Source organism: Balaenoptera borealis, assembly GCF_965194805.1.
Source record: "Balaenoptera borealis genome assembly, chromosome: 2".
Lineage (NCBI taxonomy): Eukaryota > Metazoa > Chordata > Mammalia > Artiodactyla > Balaenopteridae > Balaenoptera > Balaenoptera borealis.
The window spans coordinates 153431679-153454803 of NC_138867.1; the positions used below are offsets into that span (position 1 = coordinate 153431679).

A 23125-nucleotide genomic window follows, 5' to 3' on the forward strand; every position below is an offset into this window, starting at 1 on the left:
AAGAGCTTCAAAAGCAGACTCAATACAGAAGAAAAAAAAGCCAGCAACCTGGAAGACAGGACAGTTGAAATTATCCTGTCAGAGGAGCAAAAAAGAAAAAGAAAAGAAAAGAAAAGAAAAACAGCAATGAAAGCCTTTGCACTTATGAGACACAAGCCCCCCACCCCTGCAAAAAAAAAAAAAAAGAATATTTGCATTATGAGAATTCCAGAAGAAACAGAGAAAGGAACAGAATGTATACTTAAAGCAATAATGGGTGAAATCTTCCCAAGCCAAAAAAAAGAGAAATGGACATCCAGATCAATGAGGCCCAAACAACCCCAAATAGGTTGAACCCAAATAGGGCTACACTGAGACACATGGCAATTAACATTGTCAAAAGTCAAAGATAAAGAAAGTTGAGAGCAGCAGGACAAAAGATAGACATTACATACAAGGGAATCTCCATGAGACTATCAGCAGGTTCCTCAACAGAAACTTTTCAGGCCACGAGGGAATGGGATGATATATTCAAAATATTGAAAGGGGGAAAAAAAACTGTAAACCAAGAATTCTATACCCAGCAAAGGTGTCCTCATAAATGAAGGAAGGAAAAGACTCATAAGCAAACAAGAGCAAGGGAGCTCACCACCATTAGACCTGCCTTACCAAAATGGTAAGGGAGTTCTTTGTGTGGAAGTAAAAGGTCACTAATTAACATCATAAAAACAGAAGAAAGTAGCATAAAACTCACTTTTAATGGTAAACATAGAATTAGATTATGTAATATGGTAAGAGTAGTGTGAATTCACTTACAACTCTAGTTATAAGTTAAAAATAATAATAATCATAACTACTATAATCTGTTAGTAGTTACATAGTATTAAAAATATGTATACTGTAACATCAATACCCAAAATGTGAGAAGTAAAAGTGTAAATTTCAGGAATTATATTAAAGCTAAGTTGTTATCAGTTTAAAATAGAATGTTATCATTTTAAGATATTTTATGTAAGCCTCATGGTAACCACAAAGGGAAAAACCTGTAGTAATTACACAGAAGAACATGATAAAGAAGTCAGAGAACACTGGTACCAAAAGACATCAAAACACACACACAAAAAAGACATCAAAACACACACAAAAGAAAGACAGCAAGGGGAATTCCCTGGCAGTCCAGTGGTTAGGACTCCACGCTTCCACTTCAGGGAGCCCAGGTTTGATCCCTGGTCAGGGAACTAAGATCCCACAAGCTGCACAGTGTAGCCAAAAAAAAAAAAAAAAAAGGACAACAGGATATGAAAAGGGGAACAATGCATCTACAAGAAAGCCAGAAAATGATGAACAAAATGGCAACAGTAAGTCCTTACTTATCAATAATTACTTCAACTGCAAACATTAAATTCTCTAATTAAAAGACATAGAATGGCTGAATTGATTTAAAAATTAAAAGTTCCAACAATATGCTGCTTTATATGATACTCACTTTAGCCTTAAAGACATGTATAGACTGAGAGTGAAAGGATGGAAAAGATATTTCAAACAGATAATAATCCCCAAAAAAGCAAAAGTAGCTATACTTATATGAAACAAAAGAGACTTTAAACTAAAAATGGTAAAAAGAAACAGAAAAGTTCATTATATACTGATAAAGACGTCAATCCATTAAGATATAACAATTATAAATATTTATATACTCAACACTGAAGCATCTAAATATATAAAACAAAAACAGAGCTAAAAGGAGAAATAAACAGCAACACAAAAATAGTTGGGAGGGAACTCCCTGGCAGTCCAGTCGTTAAGACTTGGGCTTTCACTGCTGTGGACCCGGGTTCGATCCCTGGTCAGGGAAATAAGATCCCCCAAGCCGTGTGGTGCAGCCAAAACCAACCAAAAATAGTTGGGAACTTTAATATCCCACTTTCAACAATGGATAGATCCTTCAGACACAGAATCAGTAAGGAAACAGCAGATTTGAGCAATACTATAGACAAAATAGACCTAACAGACATATACAGAACATGCTATCTGACAACAGCAGAAAACACATTCTTCAAGCACCCATGGAACAATTTCTAAGATAAACTATATGTTGGGCCACCAAACAAGTCTTAGCAAATTAAAGAAGATTGAAATCATAGCAAGTTTCTCCTCTGACCACAGTGGTATGAAACTAGAAATCAGTAACAGGAGGAAACTAGAAAATTTACAAATACATGGAAATTTTAAAACACTCTCCTGAGCAACCAATGAATCAAAAACAAACTAAAGCGGAAATTTTAAAAGTATTTTGAGACAAATGAAAATGGAAATACAACATACCAAACCTTATGGGATGCAGCAAAAGCAGTTCTAAGAGGGAAGTTCACAGCAACAAACACCTGCACTAAGAGGCAAGAAAGATTCCAAAGAAACAGCCTAACTCTATGCCTTAAGAAACTAGAAAAAAGGAGAACAAACTGAGCCCAAGGTTACCAGAAGGAAGGAAATAAAAGAGCAGAAATAAATAAAAAAGAGAATGAGAAAACAATAGATGATATAAAACAAACTCACAGTTGGTTCTTTGAAAAGATCAACAAAACTGACAAACCCTTAGGTACACCAACCAAGGCAAAAAGAGAAGGGACCCAATCAACAAAATTATAAATGAAGGACTTCCCTGGTGGCACAGTGGTTAAGAATCCGCCTGCCAGTGCAGGGGATACGGGCCCTGGTTCAGGAAGATACCACATGCTGCAGAGCAACTAAGCCCGTGTGCCACAACTACTGAGCCCACGTGCCACAACTAATGAAGCCCGCGTGCCTAGAGTCCATGCTCCGCAACAAGAGAAGCCACCGCAATGAGAAGCCCGCGCACCGCACCAAAGAGTAGCTCCTGCTCACCACAACTAGAGAAAGCCCTCATGCAGCAACAGAGACCCAACGCAGCCAAAAATAAAATAAAATAAATTTATTTTAAAAAAATTATAAATGAAGAAGGACACATTACAATTTATACTACAGAAATACAAAGGATCATAGGAGGCTCCTCTGAACAATTATACACCAACAAACTGAATAACCTAGAAGAAATGGAAAATTCTTAGAAACATACAAGTTACCAAGACTGCATCAGGAAGAAATAGAAAATTTGAACAGACTAATTACTAATGAGACAATCAGTAACCAGAAATTGCCCAATGAAGATAAGCTCAGATCAGATGGCTTCACTGGTGAATTTTCCCAAACATTTTAAGAAGAATTAATACCAATCATTCTCAAACTCTTTCAAAAAAATAAAGAGGAGGGAACACTCCCCCAAGCTTATTTTACAAGGCCAGCATTATCCCGATACCAAAACCAGAAAAGAAAACTACAGACCAATATCCCTAATGAATATAGATGCAAAAATTCCCAATAAAATACTAGCAAACCAAATTCAGCAGCACATTAAAAGGATCATTTACCATGACCAAGTGGGATTTACCCCTAGGATGCAAGGATGTTTCAACATATGCAAAATAGTCAGTGTGATACACCACATTAATAGAATGAAAGAAAAAAATCATATGATTATGTCAATATATGCAGGAAAAAAGCATCTGACAGAATTCAACACCTGTCTGTGATAAAAACGCTTAACAAATTAGGTATAGATAGAACATACCTCAACATAATAAAGGCCATATATAACAAGCCCATAGCTACATCATACTGAACAGTAAAAGGTTGAAAGCTTTTCTCCTAAGATCAGGATCAAGACAAGGGTGCCCACTCTCACCACTCCTATTCAACTTAGTATTGAAAGTTCTAGCCAGAGCAGTCAGGTGAGAAAAATAAATAAAAGATATCAGAATTGGAAAGGAAGAAGTAAAATTATCTCTATTTGCAGATGACATGATTTCATACATAGAAAATCCTAAATACTCTGCCAGAACACTGTTGGATATAATCAACAAATTTGGCAAGAGTGTAGGATACAAAATTAACATACAGAATTCAGTAGTGTTTCTATACACTCACAATGAATTATCTAAAAAAAAATAAAGAAAATGATGCTATTTGCAGTAGCATCAAAAACAATAAAATACTTAGGACCAAATTTACTAAAGAGGTGAAAGATTTCTACTTTGAAAAATACAAGACACTGATAAAAGAAATCAAAGAAGACACAAATAAATGGAAAGGTGTCCCAATTTCATTGAATGGAAGAATTAAGATTGTTAAAATGTCAAAACTACCAAAAGCCATCTCTAGATTCAATGCAATCCCTATTACGATTCCAATGGCATTTTTAGAAAAGTAGAAAAAAAATTCTAAAATTTGTATGGAACCACAACAGACCCCGATGACCAAAGAAATCCTAAGAAGGAAGAACAAAGCAGAAGGTATCACACTTCCTGGTTTCAAGCTAAACTGCTAAGCTACGGTCATCAAAGCAGTATGGTACTGGAATAAAAACAGACAGATAGACCAATGGAATAGAACTGAGAGCCCAGAAATAAATTCATGCTTGTATGGTCAACTGTATTTGACAAGGGAGCCAAGAATACTCAATGGAGAAAAGACAGTCTCTTCAATAAATGGTGCTGTGAAAATTGGATATTCACATGTAAAATAATGAACCTAGACCCCTGTCTTAGACATCTCACAGATATTAACTTGAAATTGATTAAAGACTTAAAATGTAAGACTTGAAATTATCAAACTCCTAGAGGAAAAAACAGGAAGAAGGTCCTTGATATGGGTCTTGGTAATGATTTTTTTGGATATGACACCTAAAGCACAATCAACAAAATCAAAAATAAACAAGTGAGAATACATCAACTATAAAGGTCTGCACAGCAAAAGAAACAACAAGGTGAAATGACAATTACAAAATGGGAAAAAAATATTTGTGAACCATATATCTGATAAAGGGTTAACATCTAAAATTTATTTTAAAAACCTCATACAATCCAATAGCAAAAAAAAAAAAAATTAAAAATTGGATTGGGCAAAGGACCTGAATGGAAATTTTTCCAAAGAAGATATACAGATGGCCAACAGGTACATGAAAAGATGTTCAACATCACTAATCACTAGGAAAATGCAAATCAAAAACACAATGAGATATCACCTCACCACCACCCCCACCCCCCATTAGAATGACCATTCTAAAAAGACAAGAGTTAACAAATGTGGTGAGGATGTGGAGAAAAGGGAACTCTTGTGCACTATTCGTGGGGTTGTAAATGGGTGCAGCCACTATGGAAAACAGTATGAAGGGTCCTCAAAAAATTAAAAATATAGAACTACTATATGATCCAGCAATTCTACTTTTGGGAATATGTCTGAAGGAAAAAAAACAATGGATATCTGTTTCCCCATGTTCATAGCAGCTATTTATAATAGCTAAAATATGGAAATATCCTAAGTGTCCATTGACAGTGAATGGATAAAGAAGTTGTGGTATATATATACAATGGAATGTTACTCAGTCATTAAAAAAATGAGGAAATTCTACCATATGCAGCAACATGGATGAACCTTGAGGGCATTGTGCTAAGTGAAATAAGTCAGACAGAGAAAGACCAATACTGTATGATCTCACGTACAGGTGTAATCTATAAAACAAACAAACAAACAAAAATCCCAATACTTATAGTAAAAGAGATCAGATTTGTGGTTACCAGAGGCAGAGGTGGGGGAGGTAGAACTGGAGGATGGTGATCAAAATGCACAAACTTCCAGTTATAAGATAAATAAGTGCTAGGTATGTAATGTACAACATGGCCGTGGTTAACCCTGCCGTATGATATGTGTGAAAGTTGTTAAAGAAAAGTATTACATAATGACAAAGGGGTACATCCAACAAGAGAATATAATATTTGTAAGTATTTATGCACCTAACATAGGAGCACCTAAATATATAAAGCAAATATTAACAGATCTCAAGGAGAAATAGACAGGAATACAACAATAGTAGGAGACTTAATACCCCACTTACATCAATGGATAGATTATCCAGACAGAAAATCAATAGGGAAACATTGGCCTTAAATGACATATAAGACCAGATAAATTTAACAGATATAAATAGAATGTTCCATCCAAAAACAACAGAATACAGATCTCCTCAAGTGCACTTGGAACTTTCCCCAGGATAGATCATATATGAGGCCACAATACAATTCTTAAAAAATTTACAAGGTTGAAATCATATCAAGCATCTTTTCTGACCACAATGGTATGAAACTAGAAATAGAACTCAATTAGAAGAAGAAAACTAGAAAATTCACAAGTATATGGCGATTAAATAACATGCTATAGATCAATGAGTGAAACAAATCAAAAGAGAAATAAAAAAATACCTTGAGACAAATGAAAATGGAAATACAACATACTAACACTTAAAGGATGCAGAAAAAGCAGTTCTAAGAGGGAAGTTCATAGCAATAAATGTCTACCTGAAGAAACAAGAAAAATCGTAAATACACAACCTAACTTTATACCTCAAATGAAGCCCAAAGTTAGTAGCAGGAAGAAATAATACAGATCAGAGCAAAAAATGAATGAAATAAAGATTAAACAATAGCAAAAATTCAATGAAACCAAGAGATAGTTCTTTGAAAAGATAAACAAAATTGACAAACCTTTAGCTAGACTTAAGAAAAAAGAGAGGACTCAGATAAATAAAATCTGAAATGAAGGAGAAATTACTATCGATATCACAGAAATAAAATGATAATAGATTACTATGAACAATTATACACCAATAAATGGACAACATGGAAGAACTGGATAAATTTCTAGAAACATACAACATACAAAGACTGAATCATGAAGAAAGAGACCATCTGAACAGACCAATTACTAGGAAGGAGATTGAATCAGTAGTCAAAAACCTCCCACGAAACACAAGTCCAGGATCACATGGCTTCACTTGTGAATTCTACTTAACATTCAAAGAAGAATTGATACCAGTCCTTCTAAAAAGAATGCTTCCAAACTCATTTAACAAGGCCAGCATTACCCTGAAACCAAAACCAGACAAGGACACTGCAAGAAATAAAATTACAGGCCAATATCCCTGATGGATGGACATAGATGAAAAAATCCTCAACATAACATTAGCAAACTGAATTCAACAATACATTAAAAGAATCATACATATGATCAAGTGAAATTTATTCCAAGGATGCAAGGATGGTTCAACATCGATAAATCAACGTGATACATATTTACAAAGTAAAGGATAAAAATCATATGACCATCTCAATAGATGTGAAAAGCATTTGTCAAAATTCAACATCCATTTAGATAAAAACCTTCAGCAAAGTGAGTGTAGAGGGAACGTACCTCAACATAATGAAGGCCATATATAATAAGCTTATACCTAACATCATACTCAATGGTGAAAGGCTGAAAGCTCTTCTTTTAAGATCAGGGACAAGACAAGTACACCCACTCTTGCCACTTTTATTCAACACAACATTGGAAGTCCTAGACACAGCAATAAAGCAAGAAAAATAAGTAAGAGGCATCCAAATGGGAAAGGAAGAAGTAAAACTGTCACTATTTGTAGAAGCCATGAAATTATATATAAAACACCATAAAGACTTTATCAAAACAAAACAAAACAAGAATAAACAAATTCAGTAAAGTTGCAGGGTACAAAATTAATATACAGCAATCTGTTGCATTTCTATACACTAATAACAAATTATCAGAAAGAGAAATTAAGAGCACAATCCCATTTACAATTGCATCAAAACAAACAAAATACCTAGGAATAAATTTAGCCAAGGAGGTGAAACACCTGTACACTGAAAACTGTAAGACATTGATGAAAGAAACTGAAGGTGACACAAATAAGTGGGAAGGTGTTCCATGCTCATGAAGTGGGAGAATTAATATTGATAAAATGTCCATACTACCAAAAGCAATTTACAAATTCAATGCAATCCCTAACAAAATTCCAATGGCATTTTTCACAGAAATAGAGCAGACATTCCTAAAATTTGTATGGAACCACAGATACCCAAATGGCCAGAAAAAGAAGAACAGACCAGAAAAGTTGGGGCAAATAGGAGTGTATGGACACCAAGAGTGTGGATGGATTCACTGAAGGAAAGAATGTTTAAGAAAAGAAGGAAGGAGCCAATGAGTGGGCCTTGAGAAAGACTGACGTTTGGGGATGGCCAGAGAAAGAGAAACTCACACAGGATACCGGGGGAGGTGAGACAGGAGACCAGGGTGTCAGACTCTCCGGCAGAGTCATGGAAGGGAATCAGCATCGGTGCCCCAGCCCCAAGGAGCTAGGAATGCTACAGATGTGATAACGACCAAGAAGTAGTCACTGAAAGGAGCAACAAGGAAATCGCTGGGGATTTACTGACAAACGTTTCTTCGCTTTGGTGGAGTTGGAAACCAAAATCAAGTAAAAGGAGGAGTGAGTGGGAGGTGAGGACCCAGACACAGCCAGTTCAAACAACTTTGCAAAAAGTGGCCTTGAAGGGGAAGCAAAAGATAGGACTATCCTGGAGGTGGAGTCAAAGACGGTTCCTTTCCTTTTTAAAGCAAGAAACTAGAATGTGTTTAAGGTTTAAAGAAAGGAGCCAGCCCCAGGAGATTGAAGGAGAAACATAGAATGCCTAATTCTCCCCTCTCCGGGGCACCTCCTGGAGCAAAGTGCCTGAGGATGTAGGAGGACCAGCCACCTGAGCTGAGGGATCACCTTTACACCTGAGGAGCCATCCGCAGACCCACCGAGTGAAAGGAAGGAGCTACGCGGCGCGTCCCAAGCGTCATGGGCCATGGGCTCGCCTCCGAAGTGCAGCAGCTGCTCCACAACAAGTTCGTGGTCATCCTAGCGGACTCGGTCCAGAGGGCCGTGTACAAGGACCTGGTGCTCCTGCTGCAGAAGGACTGCCTGCTCACACTCAGCCAGCTCAAGGCCAAGGGAGAGTACGGCTTCGAACAGGACAAGCTGGTGCAGGGGGGCAAGCAGGGCCACATGCATAACGGCACCCACTACCGCGAGGTGCACCAGTTCGGCTCCGGCCAGCACCTGGTGCGCTTCTACTTCCTGACGCGCGTGTACTCCTGACGCGCAACTACCTCGAAGCCATCCTGGAGGAGCTGCATTCGGGTGAGCACGACCCGAACCTGATCATCATGAGCTCCTGCCTCTGGGACCTCACCAGGTACGGGGAGGACTCCTGGCCGAACTACCTGCAGAACCTGGAGAGCCTATTTGGGCGCCTGTGCCAGGTGCTGCCCTAGTCGTGCCTCCTGGTTTGGAACACGGCCATGCCCGTGGGCGACAACATCACCAGTGGCTTCCTCCTGCCGGAGCTCTGACCTGCAGCCTCCACCCTGAAAACCAACGTGATTGAAGCCAACTTCTACAGCTCTGACGAGGCCCAAAAGCACGGCTCCGACGGAGTGCACTGGAACGAGCGCGTGCACCAGCAACTCTCCCAGCTTCTGCTGGCCCACGTGGCCGACGCCTGGTGGGTGGAGCTGCCCCAGCGCGACCCAGTGGGCAAGTGCATCAAGGATGGCCCTGCCAGGGGAGGACCTGGCAGGAGACTTGAGAGGCAGCCCCCTCTCAAAGGGGCGCTGTAGAAATCAACCGGCCTTCCCTCCTCCACCCCGACCCCTGCCTCTGCCTGGGTGCTGCTCCCTGCCCCCGACACCATCTCCCTGCCCACCCCAGTTCCCACTTCTGCCCCCACAACCCCATCCCATCCCCTTTCACCAGGTGACACCCCCATTCCTAGTCTGTCCCCAAGATGCCCATTTTTCTTCAGACCATCCTTCCCAATTGAATCAATTCTCCTTAAACCATTTCCATTCAGATATTCCCCCAACTACCCAGACAGAATTTGCCTTCAAAGTTGACTATATGTTTAGCCCCCAGCCGCCTAGGCCTCCCTTCCCCTGACCCTGTTATCAGCAGCGGGCCCCTGTGGTCCATAGGAGTTTTCCCTGGCATCGTCCCTGTGGCCCCTATGTGCCCTGGAGAGGGCGGCCCAGAACTTCCAAGAGAAGGGCCCCAGCCTATGGAGAGCCAAGGCCTCAATAGACTGACCTGGGACTTCCTCCTCATGCACATGAACTGGACAGATCATCTGACTCTCCCCAAACAGACTGACCTTGTTAACTGAAGCCTTTGGTCCATTGCTGTTATCAGTAATGGCAGGGGAGAGCAGTCTGACCCATTCTGTTGGCTGTGGCCTCTTGCTGCACTCTGGGGGGGGTGGGGGGTGACCAGCAACATTCCTGCCTCCCCGCTCCCTATTCTCTTTGTCTTTTTGTAAATATAAAATTGAAATTAAAAATGTGTTTCTTTGGGGCTTCCCTGGTGGCGCAGTGGTTAAGAATCCGCCTGCCAATGCAGGGGACACGGGTTCGAGCCCTGGTCCGGGAAGATCCCACATGCCGCGGAGCAACTAAGCCCATGCGCCACAACTACTGAGCCTACACTCTAGAGCTCGTGAGCCACAACTACTGAGCCCGTGTGCCACAACTACTGAAGCCCGCATGCCTAGAGCTCGTGCTCTGCAACAAGAGAAGCCACTGCAATGAGAAGCCCGCACACCACAACGAAGAGTAGCCCCCACTCACTGCAACTAGAGAAAGCCTGCAAGCAGCAACAAAGACCCAACACAGCCAAAAATAAATAATTTATAAAAAAAAAAAAAAAAGAAGAAAAAAGCTGAAGGCATCATGATCCCTGATTTCAAACTCTATTGCAAAGCTATAGTAATCAAAACAATATGGTACTGGAATAAAAATAGACACAAAGACCAATGAAAAAGAAAAAAAAGAAGAAAAAAAGACCAATGGAACAGAATTGAGAGCCCAGAAATAAACCCACACATGTATGGTCAATTAATTTACAGCACAGCAGCCAAGAATATAAAATGGAGAAAGGACACTCTCTTCAACAAGTGGTGCTGGGAAAACTTGACAGACCCATACAAAAGAATGGAACTGTACCACTATCTTATACCATGCACAAAAAGTAACTCAAATGGATTAAAAACTTGAACATAAGACCTGGAACCATAAAACTCCAAGAAAAAGCATAGGTTCCTTGACATTAGTCTCGACGATGATTTTTTGGATTTGACATAAAAGCAAAGGCAATAAAAGCGAAAACCAATAAGTGGGACTATTAAAAAGCTTACACAAGCAAAGGAAACCATCCACAAAATGAAAAGGCAGCCTTTTAATTATAATTTTTTTTAATATTTACAAATCATATATCTGATAAGGGGTTAATATCTAAAATATAAAAAGAACTCGTACAACTCAATAGCAAAAAAAATTTTTTTAAACCAATTCAACTAAGGGACTTCCCTGGTGGTGCAGTCGTTAAGAATCTGCCTGCCAATGCAGGGGACACGGGTTTGATCCCTGGTCCGGTAAGATCCCACATGCCGCGGAGCAACTAAGCCCATGTGGCACAACTACTGAGCCTGTGCTCTAGAACCCATGAGCCACAACCACTGAAGCCCGTGCACCCTAGAGCCCATGCACTGCAACTACTGAGCCCATGCACCGCAACTACTGAAGCCCATGCACTCTGGGGCCCACATACCGCAACTACCGAGCCCACGTGCTGCAACTACTGAAGCCCATGCGCCTAGAGCCCATGCTCCGCAACAAGAGAAGCCACTGCAATGAGAAGCCCGCACACCGCAACGAAGAGTACCCCTGCTCGCCACAACTAGAGAAAGCCCGCATGCAGCAGCAAAGACCCAACACAGGCAAAAAAAAAAAAAGAAAAGAAAAAAGCCAATTCAACTAAGGGACTTTCCTGGTGGTACAATGGTAAAGAATCCACCTTCCAATGCAGAGGATGTGGGTTCGATCCCTGGTCAGGGAACTAAGATCCCACATGCCGCGGGGCAACTAAGCGCACGCGCCTCGACTAGTGAGCCCGCGTGCCACAAACTACAGAGCCCACACCCTCTGGAGCCTGCACACCACAACTACAGAGCCCACATGCTCTGGAGTCTGCACGCCACTACTAGAGAGAGAAAACCCGCACGCCACAGCTAGAGAGAAGCCCACACGACACAATGAAGAGCCCATGCGATGCAATGAAAGATTCCACGTGCCCAACTAAGACCCAACGCAGCCAAAAATAAATAAATAAAAAATAAAAATAGATATACTAAAAACAAAAAAAACCAATTCAACTAAAAAATAAGATCTGTATAGACATTTTTCCAAAGAAGACATACAGATAGCCAACAGATCCATGAAAAGGTGCTCAACATTACTGATCCCTAGGGATGTGCAAATCAAACCATAATGATACATTACCTCACACCTGTTAGAATGGCTATTATCAAAAAGACAAATAACAAGTGTTGACAAGGATGTGGAGAAAAGGGAATCCATGTGCGCCATTGGTGCAGCCACTATGGAAAACAGTATGGGGTATCCTCAAAAAATTAAAAAATAGAACTACCATATGAGCCAGCAATTCCATTCCTGGACGTATATATAAAGAAAATGAAAACACTAACTCAAAAAGATAGGCACCCCAGTGTTCACTGCAGCATTATTTACAATAGCCAAGACATGAAAGCAATGTAAGTGTCCATCAATGGACAAAATGGGTAAAGAAGATATGATATATATATATATGTAATATACATACACACACACAAACAATATTATTCTGCCAAAAAAAATGAAATATTGCCATTTGTGATATGGATGAACCTTGAGGGCATTATACTAAGTGAAATAAGTTGGACAGAGAAAGACAAATGCCATATGATCTCACTTACATGTGGAATCTTTAAAAAGAAGAAAAAAAAAAACAAGATCATAGGTACTGAGAACAGATTGGTGGTTGACAGAGGTGAGGAGTGGGGGTGGGCACAATGGAAAAAGAGAGTCAAAAGGCACAAGCTTCCAGTTACAAAATAAATGAGTAATGGGGTTGTAATGTACAGCATGGCCCTTATAGTTAATACTGTATTGTGTATCTGAAAGTTGCTAAGAGAGTAGATCTTAAAAGTTCTCACAAGAAAAAAAATTTCACAGCTACGTACGGTGAATAATGTTAACTAGTCTTATTACGGTGATCATTTCACAACAGATACAATATTGAATCACTACGTTGTACACCTGAAACTAATATAATATTGCATGTCAATTTTATCTTAACTTTCAAAATAAACATAAAAATCATTGATTTAAAAAGTTGTGAGGACAGTAAATCTTGTGTTTTTTCCTTTTTCGTTTTTCTTTCATATCTATATGAGAGGATGAATGTTAACCAAACTTAATGTGGTGATCATTTCACCATATATGTAAGTCAGATTATTATGCTGTACACCTTAAACTTATGCAATGATGTATGTCAATTATTTCATTAAAATCGGGGGTGGGGGGGGAGTTAGCTCAAATCAGCACTGTAACAAAATCCCATTCCCAGGGACATGATGAATTTGGAAATAAAATCCCACCCTAAATTATCAATGGCTAATGATTAGCACCTATTCCTTTTTTATGGTTGGTACACCTGGGCCAAGAGACAAAAGGCCTCGATAGCTTTAAGTAATAGTGACAGACCTAAATGGTAACAATCTGAGGTTGGGGACCCATCTTCTGTGCTTGCCCACTATGCTGTTCTTTCTGCATTCTTAGCACCTTCATATACTAATATAGTTGTTATAATGATAATCATGCTTGTATATTTGAATTACCTGTTAGCATCTCCGATGAATACACGTTGTAACACTATAAATACATACAAACATACACATACGTACATACACACACGATTATATTATGGATATATGATTTGTCTGTTGGTCTCCCCGAGGTAACTGAAGATAAGGCCTTATATCACACTAAGTGTATTTTAACCAATAGTATGCTTCGGAATCACCCAGCTCCTATTCCCTGGGGGGCTGATTCAGCGGCTGTGGAGTCAGCCCTGCAACCATGCTTTAGAGAGCATCCCGGGTAGTTTAGAATTGCATGTCTGATGGAGAGCCACTCATCAGAGGGGGTGGTACAGCCTAGGGGTGAAGACAGTGAGCTCGGGATTGGGACCCTGGCTCCACCACTTACTATTTGTGTAAGCTTGAGCAGGGCACTTAAACCTGTCTGTGCCTTGCATATAAAATGGGGATAATAGTGCTTGCCTGGGAGTGTTGTGAGGATTAAACACGATAAAACATGGGCAGTGCTGAGAACACACTAAGCCCATCGTAAGTTCTTGGGACGTGTTGCTTTGTTGGTGTTGTTCATCCTTGCATTCCAGAGCAGGCACCATGCCTGACAGGAGCAGAGATTTAACGTTCAATAAATAATAAATGCACTGGGGGATGTATGCTATCAGCAAAGAGAAGCAAAAGGGAAAAGAATAAGCAAAGGGATAGAATAGAAGGATGGCCAAGGAGGTGGGATATATTAGGCATGGTGGGGGAAATCCTGAAAATCCTTCCTCATTGTTGCCACAGTATTCATTCTGCCTAATAAAATGTTAACGAGGTCTTGAACTGAAACTCTTAAACACATAGGATTAAGAATCTTGGTGGCCTTCTGCTGTTGTCCCAAATGAAGCAACGCAGTATGTCCAAACTTGTGTTTCCAGAGGAAGTGATCTTTCTGACGCCAGCTTGTGGTCTGCTCTGGAACTCTAGACCATATCTTCAACATCTTCACTGATTCTGACAGCATTAACTTTTGGGCCTGTTGAAAATATCCTACCACACTCAACTCTTTGCTTTCTTGACGATTCTTCCCAATTACCGCAGGTTTGACGATATGACTCTTCCACTTGAAGCTGGATTTCATTATAATCCCAAGAACTCACCACCTTTATTCTCTTTCCATGCCTTAGCTTTTTTTTTTTTCTAAACGTTTATCTCACATGTTCTGTCCCCTTTTCTCTGGGATGACTCCATGAAAACAGCAATGGTTTGGGGAATCAGGTGGTCCTGGGTTCAAATCCTGCCTCTGCCTCTGAGGGTAATTGCCCATATATAAAATAATTTCTACCTAGGTTGTGAGAATTAAACTGGGATCAGATATGTAAAGTACCTAGCACAGTACCTGTCAAAGCGTCAAGGGTTTATCAGTTTAGATTAGTTTCAACTGCTGGTAACAGAAATGAGAAATAACAGGACCTTATACAAGATACAGGCTTATTATTTTTTATGACCTAAAAGGAGTCTAGCGGGAAGCAATTCATGGCTGGTACAGATGACCTAGGTCATCTTGAAGACACCTAGGTTGACAGGGATCTAGACTCTCTCTCTGGATGAACCATTATCTTTGAGGTTTAACATCCTCAAAGTCACCCCATATTCACAAAGTGAACACTGGAGCGCCGGTGGTCACATCCACATTCCACCTAAGAAAAGAAGGAAAGTGGGAAGAACAAAAGGGTGCCTACTTCCTAGCTAAGTCTGCTTGCTTTAAGGTTCCCAGAAGACCCAGCCAACAACTACTACTTAAATCACTTTAGCCACCCCAGTCTCCAAAGGAAGCTGTGAAATGTAGTTCTTTACCTGGGTACAATGCTGCTCCCCAATATAACAGGTGCCTGTCGTGTTAGAATTATTCCTTGTCTCCTCCAAAGCCACAGGGTGGAACCCTCTAGAGTCCCTTATGGTCTCTTCATCATTTGACACATCTCAGGGCACTCAATGCATGTACGATATATACAATGCAGAAACCAGTAAAGCTGGTTCGTTAACTAGTCAAAGTCTGAAGACCTAAGTTCCAGACCAACCTACTACTTCATTGCTGTGTGACCTTGAGCAAGTATATAACCTCATTAACTAGTCAAAGTCTGAAGACCTAAGTTCCAGACCAACCTACTACTTCATTGCTGTGTGACCTTGAGCAAGTATATAACCTCATTAACTAGTCAAAGTCTGAAGACCTAAGTTCCAGACCAACCTACTACTTCATTGCTGTGTGAACTTGAGCAAGTATATAACCTCTGTTGGAGGCTCAGTTTCCTCATTTGTGAGCATCAACTCAGATAGTGGATGCAAACTGCCTAACACAATGCCTATATAGAGTAGCCCTCAGCACATGTCAAAGTTACTATTACCATCAACATCATCATCACCATCATCATTATTATCGTTAAGTGCTATTGAAGTATTAGGGTAAAGTGAGCAGGTACCAGACATGTCTCACATCCCTTCCTTCTGCATGTTTACACCTTCCCTTGCCTTCAGCAGTCACCCGAGGGATGTCTGGATTTACAGTCAATTACGTTGAAAAAGCCTGGGCTGAGTTGGCCTCATTTCCTTCTCTTCCAGCCATCCACTCAGGGCTAGCTGAATCTCTAGAGTCCCTCTCCTTTCCCCCTACCCAGAGTCTAGTCTCTCAGCCCTGCCTTCTGAGACAGGCTCTCTTCTCTGATCAGATGGACTTCTAAATAAATATTAAATTATGTCTGGATGTGTTCCATTATTCCTTTCAAATCTAAGTCAATCAGTTCCTCCCTTTGTTGGAATTCCCCAGGCCTGTTGAGATCACCCCACTGATGTCTTACATCCTTGACAGTGGCGAGATTTTTCTCTAGATGGGAGAATGAAAGGAGTTCACATAGGAATAAGGCTTCGTATTCCCAGATCTTTGTAAAATATGTATTTCTGAGACCTTCTCCTCACCTTCCTAGGTACCTTTTTTTTAAGGTTTTGGAAGAAATCTTCGCACCTGTTCTTAAAGATCATTAGCTCTTCATTAGCTGATGATGTGCCACAAAAGGGTTGTAAGTGTGCAAAGATACAAATCCTCTTGCTTCCCAGGGTGGCCAGGCAGGACAGTTAGAACCCCAGGGTCCAGGGCTATTGTGTATGGCTATGTAATTTGTGCACTGCCCAGTTTTTCCCGTTCACACTCTCTACAACATGGTGGCACCCCTGTAACTGTGCCGTGCCCAGCCTACCTAACTGCTCATGGCAGCCACGCCCAGATCAGTCATCTCTGGCCATTAGCAGCCTTGCTATATTCTAGTGCACCCTACAAAAATGACCACTATGACGTGAAGGAGTTTAGAAAGCACTCCTCTAAATAACCTCAAGGGTATTTCTTCTTCCAGCGCACACACAGGCCCTGGCCACGCCAGCTGTGTCCTCCATAGAAGCCTGAGCTAACGTGCCCCGGTGATGTCTTTCAAAGCAGGCCCGTTGTGTTTTCCTAGGTCCACGGAAGAAATCTCTTGTCCATTGACTATGACCGGAATATTCGGACAGAGAAGATCTACGATGATCACCGGAAGTTCACCCTGAGGATCATTTATGACCAGGTGGGCCGCCCTTTCCTCTGGCTCCCCAGCAGTGGGCTGGCGGCTGTCAACGTCTCCTATTTCTTCAATGGGCGCTTGGCTGGCCTTCAGCGCGGGGCCATGAGCGAGAGGACAGACATCGACAAGCAAGGCCGGATCGTGTCCCGCATGTTTGCCGACGGGAAAGTGTGGAGCTATTCCTACCTTGACAAGGTGGGTGGATGCGCTGCCCTCGCTCATCTGGGGCTAGCTCTCTCTCTCTCTCGTTCATGCTTCTCTGTTTAAGCTGACCTGATAGGCTTTGCCATAAGACATTGTAACATCTTTACTTTGACTCTACCAGGGCTCCCCACGCACTCTCACCCTCTGGGAGGGAGGAAATCTGAAGGAAAATGTTATTCATAGCCCAGCACTATTACCCTTAAAAGCAAAAAAAAAAAAAAAAGTTCTAGATGCTTAGTAATGGCAAAAAGGGTGGATTGTCTGATTTTTACTCCAAAATAATAGTGCTGTTGAAACGGACAGAATCATCCCACTGGCAGCGCGGCTAATCACTCCTTATGAATTGGAAATGCAGTGATTCATTTCTGCCTTGCCTGAAATTGAGCCATCAGGGTAGGGAATTCTGCCTAAAACTCGAGCACACGGACCAGCACCCTCCCCTACTTGGCCTTTTGGCTGAACCAGCCAATGGATTCTTGCTATATATTTTCCTGTGTCTGCAAGTGGCAGACTCAGATCTCTGTGTCAGAAAAGGTCCAGTTGTAGCAGCGGTAAAAAGAGATGCCTTCAGGGCACGAGTCAAGACTTTTAAAGGCTGCCCTGGTCATCTAGTCATCAGACAGGGGCTTGCTCAGCCTGGGCCTCTCATCTGGACTCACCTCCACACAAGCCCATTTCCATTTCTTCCTTTCTTGCCTCCTCACGACAGCGGTCACTTGCAGATAGAGCTGTTACCTCCTCTGTAAAGGGGCTGCTGTCTCTTTGGTCCCTTCTGAATACTGTTCTCATTATGCCATAAGATGCTACAATGGTTGACCAGGGGAGGCAAGAATCTCTCCACGGCTTCAAGTTTGAGGCCATTCTTTCCCCCAAACAATCAATGATTCTGGGTTACTTGATCTTTTCGGTAGCTTCTAAATGGAGGATGTGCTTTCTCCTTAGATTTAATCAGCGGTGTCCCAAACATAGTATGTGTATCACACCTGTCCCCTGCTGGGCCAGCAGCAGTCATTTCTAACCAGTCTCAAGATTTCTTGTCATTGAGCCTAGAGGCAAACTCAGTGCCTGTCACCTCAGTCCTTCAAACCCCTGGTGACTCAAAGTTATGGTCCAAGCAACATCAGCATCACCTGGGAGCTTGTTCCAAAAGTAGATTCTCAGGCCACCTCTCCACCACCCTCCCCCACCGAACTACTGAATCAGAATCTGCCTTTTAATCAGATCCCTGGGTATTTCACATGCACGTTCAAGTCTGGGGAGCATTCCCCCAAGTAGCCACCATGATCCGTAGAGTAGCATGCCTGATGAAATCAATTTACCCATAATCTCTGGTCTAAATTTCCCCATCCTTCATGGCTTTTGAATTGCCACTTAGGAAAATGGAATAAATTCTGTCCATTTGAGCACTTGGTCCTAAATGGCCAACTCATGTGTTCCCTTCCCCTTTCCTTCCTCCAGTCCATGGTCCTCCTGCTTCAGAGTCAGCGTCAGTACATATTCGAGTACGACTCCTCTGAACGCCTCCACGCCGTCACCATGCCCAGTGTTGCCCGGCACAGCATGTCCACCCACACCTCCATTGGCTACATCCGCAACACTTACAACCCGCCTGAAAGCAACGCTTCGGTCATCTTTGACTACAGTGATGACGGCCGCATCCTAAAGACATCCTTTTTAGGCACTGGGCGCCAGGTATTCTACAAGTATGGGAAACTCTCCAAGCTATCGGAGATTGTCTATGACAGTACTGCCATCACTTTTGGGTATGATGAGACCACCGGTGTCTTAAAAATGGTCAGCCTCCAAAGTGGGGGCTTCTCCTGCACCATCAGGTACCGGAAGATTGGCCCACTTGTGGACAAGCAAATCTACAGGTTCTCTGAGGAAGGCATGGTCAACGCCAGGTTTGAATACACCTATCACGACAACAGCTTCCGGATTGCAAGCGTCAAGCCGGTCATAAGTGAGACTCCCCTTCCTGTTGACCTCTACCGCTACGACGAGATTTCTGGCAAAGTGGAGCACTTCGGCAAGTTCGGAGTCATCTATTATGATATCAACCAGATCATCACCACGGCTGTGATGACCCTCAGCAAGCACTTTGACACCCACGGGCGGATCAAGGAAGTCCAGTACGAGATGTTCCGGTCCCTCATGTACTGGATGACGGTGCAGTATGACAGCATGGGCAGGGTAATCAAGAGGGAGCTGAAACTGGGGCCCTATGCCAACACCACTAAGTACACCTATGACTATGATGGGGATGGGCAGCTCCAGAGCGTGGCCGTCAATGACCGCCCGACCTGGCGCTACAGCTACGACCTCAATGGGAACCTCCACTTGCTGAACCCGGGGAACAGCGTGCGCCTCATGCCCTTGCGCTACGACCTCCGAGATCGGATAACCAGGCTCGGTGACGTGCAGTACAAAATTGACGACGATGGCTATCTGTGCCAGCGAGGGGCTGACATCTTTGAGTATAACTCCAAGGGCCTTCTAACAAGAGCCTACAACAAGGCCAGTGGCTGGAGTGTCCAGTACCGCTACGATGGCGTGGGGCGGCGGGCTTCCTACAAAACCAACCTGGGCCACCATTTGCAATATTTCTACTCTGACCTCCACAACCCGACTCGCATCACCCATGTCTACAATCACTCCAACTCGGAGATAACCTCGCTCTACTATGACCTCCAAGGTCACCTCTTTGCCATGGAGAGCAGCAGTGGAGAGGAGTATTATGTTGCCTCAGATAACACAGGGACTCCCCTGGCTGTGTTCAGCATCAATGGGCTCATGATCAAGCAGTTGCAGTACACCGCCTACGGGGAGATTTATTACGACTCCAATCCTGACTTCCAGATGGTCATTGGCTTCCATGGGGGACTCTACGATCCCCTGACCAAGCTGGTCCACTTCACGCAGCGTGATTATGACGTGCTGGCGGGACGATGGACCTCTCCGGACTATACCATGTGGAAAAATGTGGGCAAGGAGCCGGCCCCCTTTAACCTGTATATGTTCAAGAGCAACAATCCTCTCAGCAATGAGCTGGATTTGAAGAACTACGTGACAGGTGAGGACCTGGCCACCTCAGTTGGGCAGTGGCTCCCCGTGGGGTGGTGGTCCCAGTAGACTGCCGGGGATTTCAAAACAGGGTCTTATGTCTGATGCTAGGAGAATCCTGGAGGGCTGTGTACGCTGGCAGTACAGGATCTAGAGCAGTCAAGTGACAGCAGTACAGAGCAGTCATCAGGTCTATTTGAACATGACCACTTTCAAGTCCATTCAATTGAAATAACTTTTACAAGAGCCCTTACTACCCCAAAAGAGGAAAGCAGCCTTATGAAGGGGGAAAGAATGGGACTCTGGTCTCAGAAATACCTGATTCAAATTCTCTCGCTTGTATTTATAAGCTAAAGGACCTTGGGCTAGTTGTCCAGTATCTCTGAGCTGTAGTTTCCTTCTCTGCAAAAGGGCACTAACAAAATCATCTCACAGAGTGATCGTAAGAAGGAAATGAACTTATGTAGGTAAAGTCTAGTGCCTGGCACTTAGACCAAGGATGTTCACAAAAGGGTATCTGCTCATGTTATTAACATCACCATTACTAGTGAAGCAATGAATCAGCATAGGTACTGAAATGACTGTGACCCAGTGCCTGACCTCACAACCAGGCTGATGAGATACAAATACAAATAACCAATGATAATGCAAAGGAGAATTAAGTCTGTGCTACCATATAGGTGTTTGTTCAGTTATTTATTCAACAAGCATTTATAGTGGGCCAGCATGCTACATTCTGGGGATACAATGATAAGCAAGACAAACACTCTTCTCTCAAAGGTGTGTGTGTGTGTGTGTGTGTGTGTGTGTGTGTATAGCACACATGCAGATGACTTCAGATTTGAAAATTCTGACATAGTACAGAAGAGCCCCGTGTCAAACTGGGCCTGAAGGATGAGGGGGATCTTGGTTGGCAGAAATGAGCTCAAGGCTGAAGAAAGACTATGAGCAAAAGTCAAAAGGACAAAGGGAGGCTTGGAGACGGGTGTGGATAGAGGGGCCAAGGAGTGCAAATAATCTACTTCCTCATGATAAGTGAGAAATTGATAAAAGGAGGGGGGTCCCTAGCCATCTATTTCCATCCATCTCCATCCATCCACCTATTCACGGATATTTTCATCTAATACATAAGTACTAGAGACGCAGTGGAGAGCAAGATAGAGTCCCTATCTTCAGGGAGATAAGCAAGGAAATCTGGATGGATGGATGGATGGATGGATGGATGGATGGATGGATGGATGGATGGATGGATGGGAGGAAAAATACCAACTTTCAGCAAGGAATCTGGAGCCATCTCACCTGTACATGCATTGTAGAGGAGTAACAATGGGGACCCCAATTCCAAGCCCCCCCCAAGTTCCGGGAAACTCATAGCTCTTGGCCATGGGCCAGGGAAGCATCAAGCCCAAGGGGTCCCTACCCTCAGGTGGCCAGGGATCACTTGTCCACCCCCAAGATTGGAAAGAAAGCAGCAGCTCCTTGGAACACAGTGCTGCCCTCAGTGCCCCATGCTGCAGAAAGAAATAGATGACCCTGAAGGTCAACTTGTGGCCCTGCTATGCCTCACTGACAAGTTCCAGAGCCTTTGAAGTTGAACCCAGCGTCCTCCTACAACCGAAGCAGCTGCTACCTTTGGAGGGCAGGAGTTTTGGCCAAGCTAGTTCCCTCCTGGTCTCCCCAGTGCGCCTCATCAGGAGGCCCTGCCATGCTACTCTGCCAGGGCGTCCTCTCTTCCCCAGGGCTTGGCAGGGTTTGTGTCCCCCCCAAGTTCACTGCAGTTTCAAATAAAAGGACCTCTCAGGAAAGTACACACCCATATGTATATAGTTTCAGATAATGATAAAGGCAGGGAAGATAAATGAAATAGGTAAGGAGTTAGAGAGTGGTGGGAAGTGTCTTGTTTATTTAGGGCGCTCACAGATAGGTGGCATTTGAGCAGAGGCCATTATGAAGTGGGGGAGGGAGACGAAGCGTATTCCAGACAAAGGAAACAATGTGAATGGGGAGGCAGCCCATGCCTATCTCAGCCATAGGAGAAGAAGGCCCCGCCCCGCAAGAATGCACTTCCCAGAGCCTGGCTTGGCACTGGATACCTCAGGGATGAATCAGCCAGAGGCAAATAAAAAGAAAGCCCTCAGCGTGGGATGAACACACACCTACAGCTGCCAAGACCCAAACAAAATCATTCACAGAGCACACTACGCCTCACTGACCCCCTCAGCTACTCTCCTGGTTCTCCTGAAAAGACAAAAAGAAATTAGAGTTTTCTGAATAGCAAGATGGCTTTCCTCATTCCAGTGCTTCATGGAGACTCAATAAATGGGCATCAAATCAAGTTGAACTAAGTCCAACAAAACTGAATCCAGAAAACATTAGAAAGAGTCTAAAATAAAAGATAATGTTAGAGAAGCTACATGCGTAGAGCTGACGTCTGCAGTCAAAGCAAAGTAAGAGGGGCTGGGTGAAGAGAGCGGGACCAGGCACAAGCCCCCACCTGCTGCCGCTCCACGTGAGATGACCCCTGGAGATTGCACCCCAGAAGAGGACACCAAATCATTCTCCGCCATTCGGATGTTGGCTAATCTGTAAACCCATCTATATGTGTCC

At 42.8% G+C, this 23125-nt stretch overlaps 1 protein-coding gene, 1 long non-coding RNA gene and 1 pseudogene across 17 annotated transcripts in view; 2 read left to right on the forward strand and 1 right to left on the reverse strand.

The window, feature by feature from the left end:
• Nucleotides 1-23125, forward strand: part of TENM2 (teneurin transmembrane protein 2) — a 590108-nt gene that overhangs the window by 544189 nt on the left and 22794 nt on the right. For all 14 annotated transcript variants that reach the window (XM_082378741.1, XM_082378737.1, XM_082378738.1 and 11 more), the window contains 2 exons: nt 17150-17446; nt 18914-20528. In XM_082378741.1, the coding sequence (XP_082234867.1) occupies nt 17150-17446; nt 18914-20528 (1912 nt within the window). The remainder of the gene's footprint in view (nt 1-17149; nt 17447-18913; nt 20529-23125) is intronic.
• LOC309622721 overlaps nt 1-23125 on the reverse strand; it is a 74649-nt gene that overhangs the window by 10396 nt on the left and 41128 nt on the right. The gene's annotated exons all lie outside the window — the stretch shown is intronic.
• LOC309622708 (PC-esterase domain-containing protein 1B pseudogene) lies at nt 1880-10681 on the forward strand (annotated as a pseudogene). Its single transcript has one exon. The product of its transcript is annotated as a PC-esterase domain-containing protein 1B pseudogene (transcript).